This window comes from Bos grunniens, chromosome 6, assembly GCF_055505025.1.
Source record: "Bos grunniens cultivar Pamir isolate PY7600 chromosome 6, Bosgru_T2T1.0, whole genome shotgun sequence".
NCBI lineage: Eukaryota > Metazoa > Chordata > Mammalia > Artiodactyla > Bovidae > Bos > Bos grunniens.
The window spans coordinates 73178985-73196760 of record NC_141170.1 but is presented as its reverse complement, the minus strand read 5'-3'; the positions used below and the strand labels follow the sequence as shown (position 1 = coordinate 73196760).

At 44.2% G+C, this 17776-nt stretch overlaps 1 protein-coding gene across 2 annotated transcripts in view; it reads right to left on the bottom strand.

Moving 5' to 3' along the window:
- Positions 1-17776, bottom strand: part of SEL1L3 (SEL1L family member 3) — a 108289-nt gene that overhangs the window by 54792 nt on the left and 35721 nt on the right. For both annotated transcript variants that reach the window (XM_086406244.1, XM_086406246.1), the window contains exons 7-9: positions 10510-10642; positions 7842-7974; positions 6002-6142 (exon numbers count right to left, since the gene is read on the bottom strand). In XM_086406244.1, coding sequence (XP_086262370.1) covers positions 6002-6142; positions 7842-7974; positions 10510-10642 — 407 coding nt within the window. The remainder of the gene's footprint in view (positions 1-6001; positions 6143-7841; positions 7975-10509; positions 10643-17776) is intronic.

Below are 17776 nucleotides of genomic sequence, written 5' to 3'. Positions count from 1 at the left end.
GGGAAACAGGGCAGTGTTTTCAGGGCCAGGATGTCACCTCCTGAGGGGGAAGCAGACTAAAAATGTGTGAGAGAAATAAGAAAAATGTAGAGAAAAGGCAAATAAGCCATAGACTCCATCAGTCCGGATTGCTATAATGGCTTGGCTTTGAACTTGCATCTCCTGGAAGTCAAACTCCCTGTTCTCTCACACCCCTAAGAGATGTTTTTAGTACTTACAATGAGATCACTTATTAATTTGGAGTGCGTTTAGTGACTCAACAAATACTTACTGAGGGTCTTCAAAGAAAGCCTAGATTTGAAGACATCTGAGTGCTGCTGTGGAACTAGACAGGCAAGTCAATATTGTAACTTGGTAAGATGGGTACTGATAAGGGAAAACCTACACAATGGCAAGGAGGGTGGGGGAGATGGAGCCGACTGCCTTAGGGGACAGGAACGATGATGTGAAGAGGCTGTTTGTGTTGGAACTTGAAGCCTTCTTGCAAGGCAGGCAAGCTGAGGAGCACAGGTGGCTGAGATGTGTTCTTTGTGGGGACTGGTGCAGAAATGCACTCTATCAGGTCATGTGGAAGAAGGACTGATAACTAAGCAGCTAACCTATGTCCAGCATCATTGCACACCCTGCGAAGTAATTGGAAGTGTCAGTGGGATACTTACACCTCTCGCATCACCCTGGACAAGCTTGCAGTCAAGCAAGTAATGGAGACACACAGAGGATCAAGGGCACGTGTCTCAAGGCAGATGAGATGAGCTTTACGTGGGCGACTCTGTCTCTTAGGTCCATAAGTTACCTTTCTGTCCATGGATCTCTTTCATAGACACCATCACTTTATGAGAGTATTGCATTCTTCATTCCTATGAAACTAGACTTACCCTAGCAAATAAATTACAAATTATACCTCACACCTATGAAAATGGCTACCATCAAAACCCCAGAGAATCACAAGTGTTGGTGAGAACATGGAAAAATTGGAATCCTTGTACACTGTTGACAGGATTGTAAGATGGTGCAGCCCTTACGGAAAACAGGATAATGGTTCCTCGAAAGGTTAAATGTAGAATCATCATATGATCCAGCAAGCCCACCTCTCAGTATACAGCCTAAAGGATTGAAAGCCAAGTCCTCAAGAGATACTTGTACATTACATTCAAAGCAGCACTGTTTAAAATAGTGCACTTTTTTGGGTTGGGAGAAGCAACCCAAGTGTCCATCCACAGATGAATGAATGAAAAAAATGTGATCTAGACATGCAATAGAATATTATTCAGCCTTAAACAGGAAGGCTATTCTGACAGAGGCCACAGCATGGGCAAACCTTGAGGATTTTATGTTAAGTGAGATAAGCCAGTCACACGAGAACAAATACTGTATGATTCCACTCATATGTGGTCTCGAAGAATCAAATGCATGGGCAAAGAAAGCAGAACGGTGGCCACCAGGGGGCGGGGTGGGGAACTGTGGTCTAAAGGAGTATACGAGTAGTGTTCGTCGCTCAGTCATGTCTGACTCTTTGCGACCCCATGGACTGTAGCCCGCCAGGCTCCTTTGTCCATGGAATTCTCCAGACAAGAACACTGGAGTGGGTTGCCATTCCCTTCTCCAGGGGAATCTTCCCAACCCAGGGATCAAACCCAGGTCTCTTGCATTGCAGGCAGATTCGTTACTGTCTGAGCTACTAGGGAAGCCCCTCTAAATGAGTACACAGTTTCAGTTTTGCAAGATGAGAAAGTTCTAGAATCTTTTGTGCAACAATGTGAACGTACTTAACACTACTGATGGTGGTGGCTGTTTAGTTGCTAAGTCGTGTCCAACTCTTATGACCCCATGGACTGTAGCCTGCCAGGCTCCTCTGTCCATGGCATTCTCCAGGCAAGAATACTGGAGTGGGTTGCCATTTCCTTCTCCATGGGATCTTCCCAACCCATGGATCGAACCTGGATGTCCTGCATTGCAGGCAGATTCTCTACCAACTGAGCTACGAGGGAAGCCCTTACACTTAAAAATGGTGATGACGGGGAATTTTAAATTATGTGCATTTTACCATAAAAATTTTTTAATTACAGTCCTTAAAGAATGATAGTGTGAATACTTGATTTTCTCTTCTGTAGTAGAAAAGTAGAGCTCAATCTTTTGGGAACAGCTAGGAGGTGGTGACCACTCCTGACCTCCCTGGACAGAAAGCAGAGGACACTCCAACTGATTGTGAGGAAGCACAAGCTCCCAGCTCTGTACCCCATGAACTGTTCCCATGGCTCCTTTGAGGTGATGATCCATCTAAAATCATATGGTGTCGGTGTGGGGGGATACACTCACATCTGAAGTGTGCACGTACAGCAGCCTGGCAATGGAGTTGGCGGTGTATGTGAGGCAATGCTGCCAAGAAAATGGTGAGTCTGTCACAAAGAATGAGCAATTGCAGGCCATTGTCTGTTGCTGTCATATGTATTTTTTAACGCCAGGAAAAAAATAATTCCACCAATTAATTCTATTTGTGGGAACTATGGGAGCTGCTGTTTTTCTTTGCATTTAACCTAAGTCACTCTCACTCAAAACATGGCCCCATCGTTGTTCTATCCTGGCTCATGAGCGCCACTTGGTCAGTACTTGTCTAGGGAATGAATGAATGGAAGGTTGTGATACAAGTGACTTAAGTTATTCACACAGTTGCATTCCTTTGTCTGTGCTACTGCACCTGCCTGGTTCCTACATCAAGAATTTTGAGCAGTCAACATCTGATCCTTGAGTCTGTTCTTGTAGCTTATCTCAGATATGAGAAATGCAATCTCATGAGGATATTCTAGAAAAGTCTATTTGTCAACAGGACGACACAGCTCAGGCTGACAGCCGAAGACATGATACAAACATAGGTCCTCTTGACTGGAGTTGTCCAAAGCACTCCAAAGCCAGCTAGATAACCACAGCAGGATAAACTTGGGAGAAAAGGTATGTGAGGAAGTGGGAAGAGAAACATAGTCACACCAGTCTGACTACTTTTCTTCCTATACGGCCAGAGTAAAGATATGCAAATAATCTTTAATTATTATTTTTTTTTACCCTCAACTTACAACATCAAATTTTCTTCATTGTCTCAGGATTGTTAGAAACTGGGCACAATGTGTGACACCAGTCTCTCTCTAGGATTAGGCAGGCAGAGTATCTCGTTAACTATAATTGCCCCAAGTAAGGGCAGGGTGCCAGGCAGAGATGAATTTTAAGGAGGGGTGTAGGCCCTACCTTTGCAGACGGCTCCCAGTTCCCACAGACGGGACAACGTAAGCTAGACGTACAGGGGCTGACAGAACGGGGGTCTGAGGTTGGTTCTGGAGATCTGCCTGCCCTATCTGCCCCCATCCTTGTCCCACTTGCTCCTGCGCCTCAGGAAGTGGCAGGGAGAGGCGGGATGCAGGTGGCCCCGTGCCTGGGGAGGCAGAGGCCCCTCAGGGTATGCTCACTGGTGTTGATGTAAGCAGACTTGGCACCAGCAGGACCCACCTGGCTGGCTGGGCACCAGCAGTGAGGCTCGAAGCGGCAAACCCAGCTTTGTGCCCCCTCTCCCCCCAGGCATGGGGCAGCTGCACGCGTTTCTGAGCTGCCACGTGGCAGCTCCCCAGCACCGCAGCCCATCAAGTCTCAAGGTTCAGGGGCTCATGATTTGGGTTTTTAATGAGCTCCCTTTCTAGGCCTCCACGGAGGATAAAATCATTTCACATTCTTTAAACGAAACTTCTGAGCTGTAAAAATAACACAAAAACATTCTTTATTGAGAGTATTTGCTTTAAAAAGAATGTTTTGTGAAAAATGATTCATTCCTGCTCCCAATCAGCAAAACTATATTTAAACATATCCAAAATCTCATGAAACTAGTTTTCAGGTGGATGTTGTCTTCGCCATTTAGCCTACACCTTCCAACATGCATCTCCTTCTTCTGTGCACCCAACTCGGGGGGCAACTCCACCATCTCCCAGAAGACCCATGAAGACCGGGTAATAACGGATTAACACGTACACAGCAGCAATGACTCTCAACTGGGGGCAGTTTGGCCTCCTGGGGGACACTTGGCAATGTCTGGAGACATTTTTGGTTGTTACACTTGAGGAGGGGGGCGGGGGCATGGGAGGAGACAGAGTGCCACTGATATCTAGTGGGTAGAGATCAGAAATGCAGCTAATCATCCTATAATGCACAGGGCGGACCCTTCACAACAAAGAATTATCCAGTCCCGAACATCCGCAGTGCCAAGATTAAGAAATGCTGTATACGTAGCGTTTACTAAGTGCCAATACTCTAAGTATAAATTCATTTAAACCAGCAAACACTAGCGGAGACAGACTCCTGTTTGTCATCCCCATTTTGCAGATGAGGAAACTAAGGCTCAGAGAAATGAAGTGGCTTGCCTAAGATCACACAGCTAGAAAGTACTAAGTTAAAATTGGATCCAGGGGCTCCCCTGGTGGCTCAGTAGTAAAGAATCCACCTGACAATGCGGGAGACATGGGTTTGATCCCTGATCCAGGAAGATTCCACAAGCCCCGGAGCAACTAAGCCTATGCACCACAACTGCTGAGCCTGCACTCTGGAGCCTGGGCGTCGCACCCATGAAGCCTGTGTGCTCTAGAGCCCATGCTCTGCAACAAGAGAAGCCACTGCCAAGGAGAAGCCTGCACACTGCATCTAGAGAGTAGCCCCCAGTCACCACAACTAGAGAAAAGCTTGTGCAGCAACGAAGACCCAGCACGGCCAAAAATAAATATTAATAAATAAAATTAGGGAAAAAATCAATCCCAGTGTCACTTTCTCCAGGAAGCCTACCCTGAACACCCTAGACTTCTAAGTAGAACTGACCACTCCCTTTGTGCAGTTGCCAATTACTCCCATAGCTTTTATTTTTAAAAATACATTACAATTTTTCTTTGCTTTCAAGTCCGTCCTTCACAGGCAGAAACCTTGAATTATTTTACTTAACTCTGCAGTCTAGCCAAGTAACTGAGCAGTCACTCAGCAAATATCAAATGAACCAAAGATGAAATATCTTTTATGGTTTGAATTCTTTCAAGATGGGGTGAGGGTGAGTCACTATCTGCAAAGAGAATCTATTCCACTGGACGCTCCCATTTTTAGAAAGTTTTTAAGCGAAGCAGAAATCAGTTTCTGCATTGCCTTGCCTCAAGGATCTGATCGTACACCTAGGAACACCACAGGCTCTCACCAGTCGCTAAAATAGTTCTCATTACCCTCCTTATCATTTCCTTCCCCAGGCTGCACACCTCCAGCTTCTCTCCTCTTCCCAACAGACACTGTTTCCTGATCCCTCAGAGTTTAACAGTGTGTACTTAATTACTATGCAAACCATAATGGCAATGGACTTAAGCTGGCCACATTTGAGAAATACACACAGACTCCTGGAAGCTGCTTGAAAATACTTCAAGTCAGGGGGTCTCAAGTTCAAGTGCCCAAGGGCCCAGGCAGGTGAGATCTATGACGGAGTTAGACAGGAAGTGCTCAACTAGAGGCAGGAGGGGCTGCAGATGGACAAAACCTGTCTGTGCCAACCACTCACCTCTGAGCTTGCTGCCACTCAGGAATTGAGGCCCAGCATCACCAGATCTTTGGATATTTTGACAAAAGCTAGAAATCTGTGTTTTTATATGTTTTTAGAAACTGGTAACTAATTTTTTAAAAATTGACAACAATGTGTATGCCAGAGCAACCACATTTGGGGGTCAGGTCTGGCTGTCGGCTCTTTGCTTTTGGCCTTGGCTTTACATAAAGACTTGCTCAAGTGATTCCTAAATTTAAGTTTTTCTATTTAGTGTCACAAATGTGCACAGGTATATTGAGAGTGGTGGACATACAAGGGCAGAATTTAAATTTGAAATTAAGCTAGAACACTAGTATTAAAAATAACTTCAAGGCATAAATCACTAAAGAAGGTGAGGGAAAGCAGAAAAACAGGGACCTTTCTAACCAATGTCCAAAGACAAGGCATGGACTCAATTACCTGTCACCAAACTCAGCTCCAACAAGACCTGGAACAAACTTCGATGCTTGGCTCTCAGCTCCTTCTCCCAGGGGAAGGCTCTGCACATCGAGGGCCGTCCGTATCTGAGTTTCAGGTCCAGGTAGGAATTTCGGAGGTTGCCTATAGGAAAGGTAAGCCCCAGGTACCGTTAGGGGGAAGGGCTTGCTCCCTAAATCCCTTCCTCTAAGATGAACCAGAAATAGGCGTCAGACTTAAGCTTACTGGATATTGGTTTGGATACATCAGGGATTTGAAATTGGCTATGATGCCTCTGCCTCGAGGTCACAGATTCAAAGCCTCATCCAAGGGAAGTGTGCCAAAGTTGCTGATAGCTGTTGAATAATTCTATGGAATGAGCAGCTGGCCTCGGACGGGTCCCCAAGAGGCCAATATCTAGGCCATTTTGTTGGCAGTGTGAGTCGAGGAGCAAAGCCCAGGGACCCCAGGGAATTGAGGCAGCAGAAGACGTTAAAATAAGTCCTCCCAATGCCACCACACAGATCAGCATGCAAGACCGGCCTTCTGACTCCGGGTATCTCTCCTGAAATTACATCAGCTATCAAAATCAGTTTCTTTCCTGTTGGGGATATTACTATTCTATATATCTTCCCCCTCTTCTAACAGCATCATATTTTCTGGATGATTCAGCGGTGAAAGCGGCAGCTGGGGGACTAGTAGAGCCTATTCTTAAATTAAATTGCAGAAGTGCTGCCTTTCCACACTTACCTATCATCATCACTAATCACTTCCCAGGACCATTTTATGTGAACCCTATCAGAATGGGGTATTGTGCAAGAGGCATCTATCCCTCCATGGCCTGAAATGGGAAGTTCAGCTCTGGGGATGGTGTGATATCTTGGCGGGACTAAAATACTCAATTTGCTTTTGCTGATGGCAAAGGTCCCACAGGAATTTCTCTTCCAGAAGGAACATATGTGACTAACTCTAGTGCCACCATACCATGCAAGAAGATCTATAGCCAGAGAAATTTGTAAGTGCTAGGTCCAAGCTGGAACGTTGGAAGACGAAACAAGTTTTATAACAGGTACACCCTCCATATGAATGAAAGGATGTCCATGCAAATATGGGCAGGCATGGAAATACTCTATTTGAAATTCATTCCTTCTGTTGAAAAATTACCAATGTCTTCCAGAATGAGTCAATTCAAGGATTTAAAAAAAATAAAACCCAGCCCCTAACAACAAAGCCATTGTTCAACATTTCTGAAAGCTAATATTCAGATATTAATGGCCCAAGACAAAAGTGCACCGATGGGGAAACATTTCTAATGATTAATTTATTTTCCAATTCATTTTTATTTTCTTAGACTGGCCTAAGATCGCATTATGGATGGGAATAATATAATTTGAGGCTCAAAACACTCTCATTTATATTCTTAAACTAAATTACAGCTGCTTGAAGCTATGAGGCAGCCTTGGGTTCCTGCTGAGTGTTGGTCTTGTTGGGATCTAGGTAGAAGGCACACTTTCATTTGCATCAATCTATGTGAGGTCATAGTTGTCCCCACTGATCAAGTCACATGTGTTCTATTTCAGCCTCCTGAGGAAGAAGCCTTCTCAGGCTCAGATGGTAAAGAATCCACCTGTAATGAGGGAGACCTGGGTTCAATCCCTGGGTCAGGAAAAGAATGGCAACCCACTCCAGTATTCTTGCCTGGAGAATCCCTGGCAGGCCCCAATCCACAGAGTCACAAAGAGTCAGACATGACTGAGTGACTAACACACTCACAGAAAGAAGCTAAACATGTTGATACAAATGCCCAGAGCTAAAGCTTGCTCTCCTTAAGTTCAGTACTTACATGCTTCCTGCCTCCTGTCCCCCTGCTGCGCCATGGATGTGTACACAGACACTATTTCCTGAACTTCTGCACACCTTTCGTAATAGAACTTGATTTGTTGAGAAAGTTGCTTCTCAAGGAGGGGATTGAAAATCTACAAAAGGGCAAGAGAACGAAAGGAACAACACTGTCATCAAATGCCCATGGATACCTATGCTAGATTTCCTTCTCCCAATGATAGCCCCAATTTGGCTTGTTTGTACACAGATCGTCCTCTCTGGATTCTCAAAAGAAGGGTGTTACTAGGAATTTAAGGGCATACCAGCTCTGATCGCTTCCCTCTGGCTTCTTTTTGTAGCATCTTCTCATCTGCAGAGTTTCTTCAATGTTAGGATTTCCCAGAGACCAGATCTCCATGCTCTCTTCTTCCCCACTGCTGCATTCTATCCCCAGAGATCACATTCATCTCCCCAGAGTTCCCAAAAGTCACCAAGTCTAACCGTAATGCACCTGCTCCCTGGCAGCCCTCCTCTCCTTTTCTTCAGCTTGGAAGGCTCCTGCTCAACTTCTAAGAGTTAGATCCAAGGTCATCACTTCAGGGCTGCCTCCCTAGCAGCCCACCCTCCTTCACACGAGTACCCAAGCAGATGAGCCTGCCTCAGCACTCCCAAACACCGTGCTCACGTCTGAATGAAAGCATGGACCCCATTCTTTCATGACTTAACTGTTTAAGACCCAGGCAGGGAGCTCCTCAAGACCAGAGGTCTTATCTCAACTCAGTGGTTTTCAAAATGCAGGTTGCGACCCGTTATCAGAGGGTCATGACATTATTTCAGTGGTTTGTAACCAGCAGTGATTTTGTTTTTTATGAAGCAGAATACAAAATATCATAGTACACTGAACATAACAAGGGTCTGTGTTCTTAGTAAAATTCTTCTTTCAGTTTTGTGTTTATCCATTTATGTGTGTGTATGTACGTGCATATATATATGTGTGTAGGTACTGCATATGTATGAATATGTATATACTGCTCATGCTTTTAAAATGGATTTTTTTTTTATTGTAGATCACCTTCAAAAAAAAGTTTGAAAGTCACCACCTTAATTCATCTTGGATGCCTCAGCATCTTGTACAGAGCCTGGCACATAGTAGGTGCTTGATAAGTACTGGTTGCACAAATGAACAAATGAATTTCATTTTTTTCCTCTTCTAAAGATTTCTCAGCAGGGGCTCTAGGATGATCCATGGGCATAAGGTGCTCCATTTTTCCTAACTGATTTTACCTAGTAACTCCTGATTTTCCCAGAACAAACTCCACAAGGTCATGGGAATGAAAAAAAAATATTCCTTTTTTCAGGTATCCAGCGATCTCCTTCAGTTCAGTTCAGTCGCTCAGTCATGTCCGACTCTTTGTGACCCCATGAATCGCAGCATGCCAGGCCTCCTGTCCATCACCAACTCCTGGAGTTCACTCAAACTCACGTCCATCAAGTTGGTGATGCCATCCAGCCATCTCATCCTCTGTCATCCCCTTCTCCTCCTGCCCCCAATCCCTCCCAGCATCAGAGTCTTTTTCAATGAGTCAACTCTTCGCATGAGGTGGCCAAAGTACTGGAGTTTCAGCTTTAGCATCATTCCCTCCAAAGAAATCCCAGGGCTGATCTCCTTCAGAATGGACTGGTTGGATCTCCTTGCAGTCCAAGGGACTCTCAAGAGTCTTCTCCAACGCCACAGTTCGAAAGCATCAATTCTTCGGCGCTCAGCTTTCTTCACAGTCCAACTCTCACATCCATACATGACCACTGGAAAAACCATAGCCTTGACTAGACGGGCCTTTGTTGGCAAAGTAATGTCTCTGCTTTCCAATATGCTACCTAGGTTGGTCATAACTTTTCTTCCAAGGAGTAAGTGTCTTTTAATTTCATGGCTGCAGTCACCATCTGCAGTGATCTCCTTTCTGCTGCTGCTGCTAAGTCACTTCAGTCGTGTCCGACTCTGTGCGACCCCATAGACGGCAGTGCACCAGGCTCCCCCATCCCTTGTGGATTCTTACCAAAGCACAAAAAGCAACCAGGGTGAAGTTTCCCATGTGGGGCAGCCCCCCTCTAGCTGTTAGCCCTGCTAGAGCTGGCCTGGAAACTTGGACAATTCGATTCCATTTGTGGGTGGGTTTTGGACTTGAGAATTCAGTTCTGACTACAGGGCCCTCTGTGATCTCTGCCACCGCAGTTCACCCCACCCCGTATGAGCTGAAGGCCTGTTTCTGGAGAAAGCAGTATGCAGAACCAAGAGTCTAATTTGCTGGAGTGTCTCCTCCTCTGATACTTTAAATAATAGCATATAAAAGAAGTTTTACCAAATAACTAAGCTTCTCTCCGTTCATTAGCTTAATCACTGGATAGGCAACAGCGTGATAAAAATCGACTCTATAATTAAGCTACTAGTTATTAAAACAGAGGAAGTAAATGGTTTCCATTTTATGAGTACTAAATGAACCAAACGTTAACAAAAATCTATTATCGTGTTTGCAGGGGGGAAAAGCCTCAATATTAATTATGTTTGGTGACAGAGCCAATGCAAGGTCTGGCATGGATAAATCTTTTGTTTGCACTGGACTGAGTTCCATGTTCCTGAGCTACCCGCCCATCACCCATAAGCACCCGAATACATCTTGGTCCCCTGGGCTCACCTGTGCAGGGTGCAGAGCGTGGAGGCGATAATACTTCAGGGGTCCAAAAAACCCTTCAATGCCGGCCACGTACCTGCTGCCTCCAATAATGAAGTACCCAGAGGTGTCATTATAATGAAAATCCTCACGGAAACTAGAAAAGTACAAAGGATTAAGATAGCTCTGGGTTTGAACAGATTTTTTTAAAGACCCTTTCATTGACCCTCCTTGACTTATAACCCCAAATTTCCACAAACCCTTTCCTTTGAATTCGAGAAGATGAGATGATGGTGGGGTCAGGCAGGCTTAGCTAAGATCCCATCTCTGCTATTTACCAGCTGTGTGACCTTGGATCAGTTGCTTAGCCTCTCTGAGATTGAGGCTTCTCATTAGTAAAAATGATAATTCCTCTCTTACTGGGTTGATAAAAGGATTAGGTAGATGCAAAGACAAAACATACAGTATCTATTAATAGCTAGGTGCCTTGCCCACCAAATATTCAATGCAAGCGAAAGAAAAAGTGGTAGTCACTCAGTCATATCTGACTCTTTGCGACCCCATGGACTGTAGCCCACCAGACTCCTCTGTCCAGGGAATTCTCCAGGCAAGAATGCTGGAGTAGGTAGTCATTCCCTTCTTCAAAGAATCTTCCTGACCCAGGGATCGAATCCCGGTCTCCTGAATTGCAGGTGGATTCTTTACTGAAAACATATAGCGTCTATTAATAGCAAAGTGCCTTGCCCACCATAAATGTTTAATACATGCCAACTATTGATATTGGTGAAACTGTTTAGAATTACTGGATTTATGTGTAATTGCTAATCTTAATAGAAATATTTTACTCTAAAAGAAAAAAAGAAAATTTGTTGAGTAGACGGAAGGTGAATGTGGGAAAAATAAAAACACACCCTATTAGATAAGAACCAAAGTCAAATTCAGAGTTAGGAGAAGGTGGCCATAGCAAGGTCAAAGGACTTGGCCAAAGATAAGAGGTCAGCACAGATGACGTGTTGGAAATCTACTTTGTCTTGAAAGACTCAAAGGATCAGGAAGGAAAATGGAGGAGGAAAATGGGTTGACATGAATAAAATGCACAAAGCTGTTCTTGGCAGCATTGTTTACATCCACCAAAGACTGGAAAAGTCCAGGTGTCTGTCAGTGAGGACTGGTACCCACACCATTCAGTGGGTCTTAGGCATGAGCTCTTTTATTACACAGTTTAAAAAAGAACAAAAAGCTCTGGAGAAATATCTAAAATACACTAAGTGAAAAAGATGAAAATGTAAGAGCAGAGCAATACATACACATTTTATCCAAGGAAGAGAAGAATGGATTTTTTTGTATCTGCATTTACAAAAACTCTGGAGAGAGAGAGATATATATAAGAAACTAATAAAAGTATTTCCCCCTGGCATGAGGGTTAGGGGATGGAGTGGATGGGAGAACAGATAGAAGCAAAACATCTAATTATAGAACTTTTTGCATAGATTTGATTTTTCTACCATGTGCATTTACTACCAATTGAGAAAGTAAAATAGGTGTGGGTGGACAAGGGGCCATAGGAGCATATGTGAACAGCAAGGGGGGGTCAAGACAGGGATCAGGTGAGAAGCCAGGCAGAGACAAAAGAGCCAGGGAGCACCGAGGGCAGATGGCAGCAGAAGGAAAGGACACAGCTCATCAGGCAGGCTGCCAGGAGCAAGGGGCCAGGGTGAAGCAGACAGGACAGAGCAGCCACCAGTGATTGGGGCAGAAGCCAGGCAACCTGGGGTCATCCCAGGAGAGAGGATGGTTGACTGTCAGCCAGAAACCCGACCCTGAGCAGGTACTCCTGGCTGGAAGGAAGACACAAAGGTGAAGAAATGGGCACCGGCAGCATCACCCTATGGCGGCCGGAGGGATCACTTAGAAATCAGCTTTCTTCAAAGGCAACTGATGCTGAAAAGAAATGCTTTATTGCCTGCTATTTCTTTTTCCAGAATCTTAGTCTTGAAGGGCCCTGGGAAGATGATGGTCTCTTCTTCTTCTTCTTCTTTTTTTTTTAAAGGCAGGACCACAAAGTTATTATCTCTGAGAGTGGTGAATTGATTCTGCTTCTTAAGACCTGTGAAAGATTTGGACACTCCAACTACCCTCATGAGGAGGTAATACCAGCACTTGGTGGACACGAAGCAACACTTTGGAAGCAGAAGCTCTCATGACAGAACTCTGCTTAACCAACTCTCCAGCTCACCTCGTGGCCCATCCCTCAACATAATGGATACTAGCCAGCTGAGGTTACTCTCTGGAACCCTCGTATTCTCATTTTTAAATGAAGACAATATTAGTACCTATCTACAGGTGGCACTAGTGGTAAAGAATGTGCCAATGCAGGAGACATAGGAGATGTGGGTTCAACGTTGGGTCAGGAAGATCCCTTGGAGGAAGGCATGGCAACCCACACCAGTGTTCTTACCTGGAGAATCCCCATGGACACAGGAGCCTGGCGGGCTACAGTCCATAGAGTCGCACAGAGTCAGACACAACTGAAGTGACTTGGCATGCACACACACACAAGGTCACTGGGAGAAATTAGCACTTAAACAAAGCATTTATAACGATGCCTGGCACAGAGTAGGCACCATAACTATTAACCACAGTTATTATTATTAACTTAGTCCACTCTACTACTTTTGATGCCATTTGTTGGGCTGTATGCTTACCAAGAGTAAGCTGTGAAAAAGTGATAGTCGCTCAGACCCCATGAACCGTAGCCCACTAGGCCCCTCTGTCCACGGGGTTTCCCAGCCAAGAAAACTGGAGTGGGTTGCCATTTCCTCCTCCAGGGATCAAACCCTTGTCTCCTGCACTGCAAGCAGATTCTTTACAGTCCAAGCCAACAGGGAAGCTCCTCACTCACTTTTACTTTTTTCGTGCTTACCAAGAATAAGATGTGTTTGTACCCAAACCTGTTTGGTCATTGTAACCCTACAATGTAATTAAATCTTATGTAATCCCAAAAACACGGAGAAGAAAGAGATGCTCATTCTTTAAAAATTAAGTTGAATATTTTGGGTAGACTCAGTAAAGAATGGTTACTAAAAAAGCTCTTATGGAATTAGGACAGCTGGAAAAGGCTGGGAAAAGAAACTGAAGAAATCTTGATGAATTTTGGGCTTCAATGGTTTCACAAGTGTCTTTGTTTTCTTTTCATTTGGAAGAAACAGAAATTGGGTACCGTTTATGCCAGAAAGATCACAAGAAACTCCAATCAGTAGATCCATACTCAACGGCAAGGCTGTAACTAGAAAGACTGGCAAATGAATGTACATATCCATTGTTTCAATTAAAGCAAAATGCTTATGGAATATTTTAATGAATCTTTGCTTTAACTGAATTCTCAATTAATCAATAAATTGCTTTGTCCCTATGGTACTAGCTTGTAATTTTTTGTCATTATTATAATACAACTAATAGATCCTTTCAGTTCCATCTCCCTCCACATTTTTCTTCTCTAACATTCTCAGTGGCTGCATCGAGATTGTAAGAAATTCCTTGCACTGTGCATTGTTTGATGGTCATCAATTTTGCTGACATAAAAGCTGAGCTAGATGGTTCGAAAGCCCAAGCCTGTCCCTTCTTCATGCAAGCATCAGACACGCTGGCAAGCTATCTTTACTCTTATCTGGACATAGGAGAGTGCCCTGGTTTATTACTGTGAAGGACCCAGCAGTGGGAAAGGATTGCCTCCATTGTTAAGTTGGCTTCGCTCAAAATTAGGGAACAGCTTTGGCTCGAGGGTTCTGTAGCAGGGGAACTTAGAGCCTCAAATGAGCCTCTTACTCCTTAAAATAATTCTCATCTTAAGTGTCACTTCCTCATGGCCTGGTCTAAATTCTGGCTCCTTTGTGGTCCTCTGAAGCCAACAACCTCCTTATTTCCTTCCCTGCATTTATCACAATTTGGAATTTTAAATTTATTTTAAACAAATTTATTATTTGTTTAAAATCTGTCTTCCCCACGCTAGAATTTTTAGCTCCACGAAGGCAGGGACGGATTGTATTCTTGTTCACTGTTTTATTCCCAGAGTCCAGCACTGTGTCAGGCATGTGGTAAATGTGTTGGATGAATGAATATATACTGGATGGATGAATGGATGGATGAATGAATTCAACAGCAGACAGCTCTGCAATTGTCACTGCAGCCTTTCATGCAGTGCAGCACTGTACTTCTCAGCACTTAATTACTGATCTTCATACACCACTTTTGTAGGATAACAGCTATCATTATGTTTACATTATGAGAACAAATAAAAGGAGGATTAAGAGACTTTCCTTGGAACACCTGTAAACACCTGAAATATTTGATGTGTAGTGTACTGACTTGGCCCATTCTGAAATCTCTCTGGTAAATGAGATTTCAAAAATATCTAACCACACGAATCCCAGGTGGGCCAAGATTAACTCTTTAGTTGTTCCATTGATGGTGGTGGTAGTGGGGGTACTCCAGGAGTATAGGATGAGCAGCTGAGATGGTGGTGAGGGGCAGTCTTGGGCCTGGATACTGCCAGCGTTCCCAGGTAAGGAACCGTTTCAAAGCTTTCACTGGGATGTTGAGTTGGTATGTACCTGAACATCAGTTTTGAACTCTGGAATCCTATATGATCATACTGGTTCTGTCTTTACATAAAATTTTGTTATTTTGTGAATGTTCCTGGTGGTCCAGTGGCTAAGACTCTGAATTTCTACCGTGGAGGGCCTGGGTTCAGTCCCTGGTCAGGGAACTATATCTTACATGTAGCAACTAAAAAGATCCCACGTGCCACAACTAAGACTCAGCACAGCCAAATAAATACAAATAAATATTAAAGAAAAATGTGTTACTTTGTGCATCAAGGATTCTTTACATTAATCCTGATTTTTAAAACACTGTGTTAAATGTTATTTATTATGAAGATTGTTAGGAGTTGAATTGTGTCCCCTGTAAAATGCATATGTTGAATCTGAACCCCCAGTATGGATAGGACCTTATTTGGATATAGGGTCATTACAGATATAGTTAGCTAAAATGAGATCATGCTCGAATAGGGTGGACTTTAATCCAGTATGACTGGTAAACCTTAGAAAAAGGGGAAAATTGGACAAAGACTCGCAGGGAAAATGTCATGTGAGGATTGGAGTTATGCTGCCACAAGCCAAGGAACTATTAGAAGCTGGAGAGAAGCTTAGAATAGCTCTTTCCCTAGAGCCTGCAGAGAGAGCGTGGCTCTGCCAACACCTAGATCTTGGCTCTTCAACCTCTAGAACTGAGAGGCAATACATTTCTCTTGCTTAAAAAGGTGATGCTAGAGGTAAAGAACCCTCCTGCCAATGCAGGAGACATAAGAGACGCAGGTTCCATCCCTGAGTTGGGAAGATCCCCTGGAGGAGGGCATGGCAACCCACTCCAGTATTCTTGCCTGGAGAATCCCATGGACAGAGGACCCTGGCAGGCTACAGTCCAGGGGGTCACAAAGAGTCAGACATGACTGAAGTGACTTAGCACAAGTCATTCAGTTTGTGGTACTGTGTTCTGGCAGCCTTGGCAAAATAATATAATCACTAAGTTTGGGGGGGCTTCCTTAAATTTTATGTGGAAAGTGCCCTCCTTGCCTTACCCTGGTCCTAATTCTGGATCTTACTGTGATTCACTCCACTCATGTCAGCAGCTACATTTTGCAGATTTAAGAAGAAAGGAAGCCCTGACATAGAAAAGAAACAAAAGAAAAGCTTATGAAATTCAACTGGTTGTCAAAAGTGTCTGAGGTTGGAGATGGGTGTCAGGGGAGAAAGGGCAGGTATTATTTTAGACTTTATATCCTGAAACGCAAACCCTTAATTTCTGGATCAGGACTTCCCTGATGGTCCAGTGGTTAAGAATCCGACCACCAACGCAAAGGACACAGGTTTGCTCCCAGGTCCAGGAAGATTCCACATGCCACAGGCAACTGTGCGCCACAGCTCTTGAGCCCGTGCATCCCAGAGCCTGTGTTCCACAGCAAGAGTGACCATCGAGATGAGAAGCCCGAGCACTGCAGCTAGAGTAGCCCCCACTCACCATAACTAGAGAAAGTCCACGCAGCAACGAGGACCCAGCACAGCCAAAAATAAATAAATAAAATTTAAAAAACATTTCTGGGGCAGGACAGGGCACTTGAAGAGATTTCCAAAGGGGCCACACATCATTCGTTTCTCCAGAGTAAACTCCCTGCCCTTCCTATTCTCAAAGTCTTCATAGAAGAGCCCATGGTGGCCCATTATATAATAAAACTCCTATCTATTGAATTTTCCTGACTGGTCTAAATCCACCTGGTGCCCTTGAGACTTCTGTTCTGTCCTAAGATCTTGGCCTCTGTGCGTCAATATTGCCATCCAGTCACCCCTGACTTTCTCTTTGCAAGCTAAGGAATACCACTGCTTTAGCCTCTCTCAGTAACTCTAATCCATTAATCTGGTCATGGACATAAGAACTGTTCTATGTGCCCAGGGCCTGACATAATTGTTTGATTTAAATGTAAAGAGAAATAGTGGGGGAGGAAAGTAGAGTGTGTGCTCCCTACTCTCCGGTCATCACCCCTCTTTGCCTTCCTTCCTTTAATAATTGGTTTCCAAGAAAATCTGGACTGCTCAGGGACTCTGAGTGAACAGAGCCTGTTTGGAAAGACAGTTTTATGCTTGGTGTTGTGAAATGACTAAAGGATGAAGGAATGAACCACTTTGCCACTCCCCAGCCAAAGTACCCAACAGTCCTGATTTTCTTCTTTTGTCTTTTGGCCATATAGCACAGCATGCAGGATTTTAATTCCCAGATGAGGGACTGATTCTGTGCCCGGTGCAGAGGAAGTCCAGAGTCCTAACCACTGGAGTGCCAGGGAATTCCTCTGGTAAGTTTTTTAAAATTATACATACAAAGCTACTAATTTGTGTTTCTGTTTTATACACACACACACACACATACACACACACACACACACACACACACACACATATACAGGGGCTTCCCAGGTGGCTCAGTGGTAAAGAATCCGCCTGCCAGTGCAGGAGATGTAGGTTCAATCTCTGGATCGGGAAGATCCCATGAAGGAGGGCATGGCAACCCATTTCAGTATTCTTGCCTGAAAAATCCCATGGACAAAGGAGCCTGGTGGGCTATAGTGCATGGGGTCGAAAAAGAGTTGGACATGACTGAGCAACTGAACAAACTATTTCTGTCTCCAGATCTCATTGTAAATTGTTCCTTTCATGGCACCATGATGAGGTACCCTGAGTTC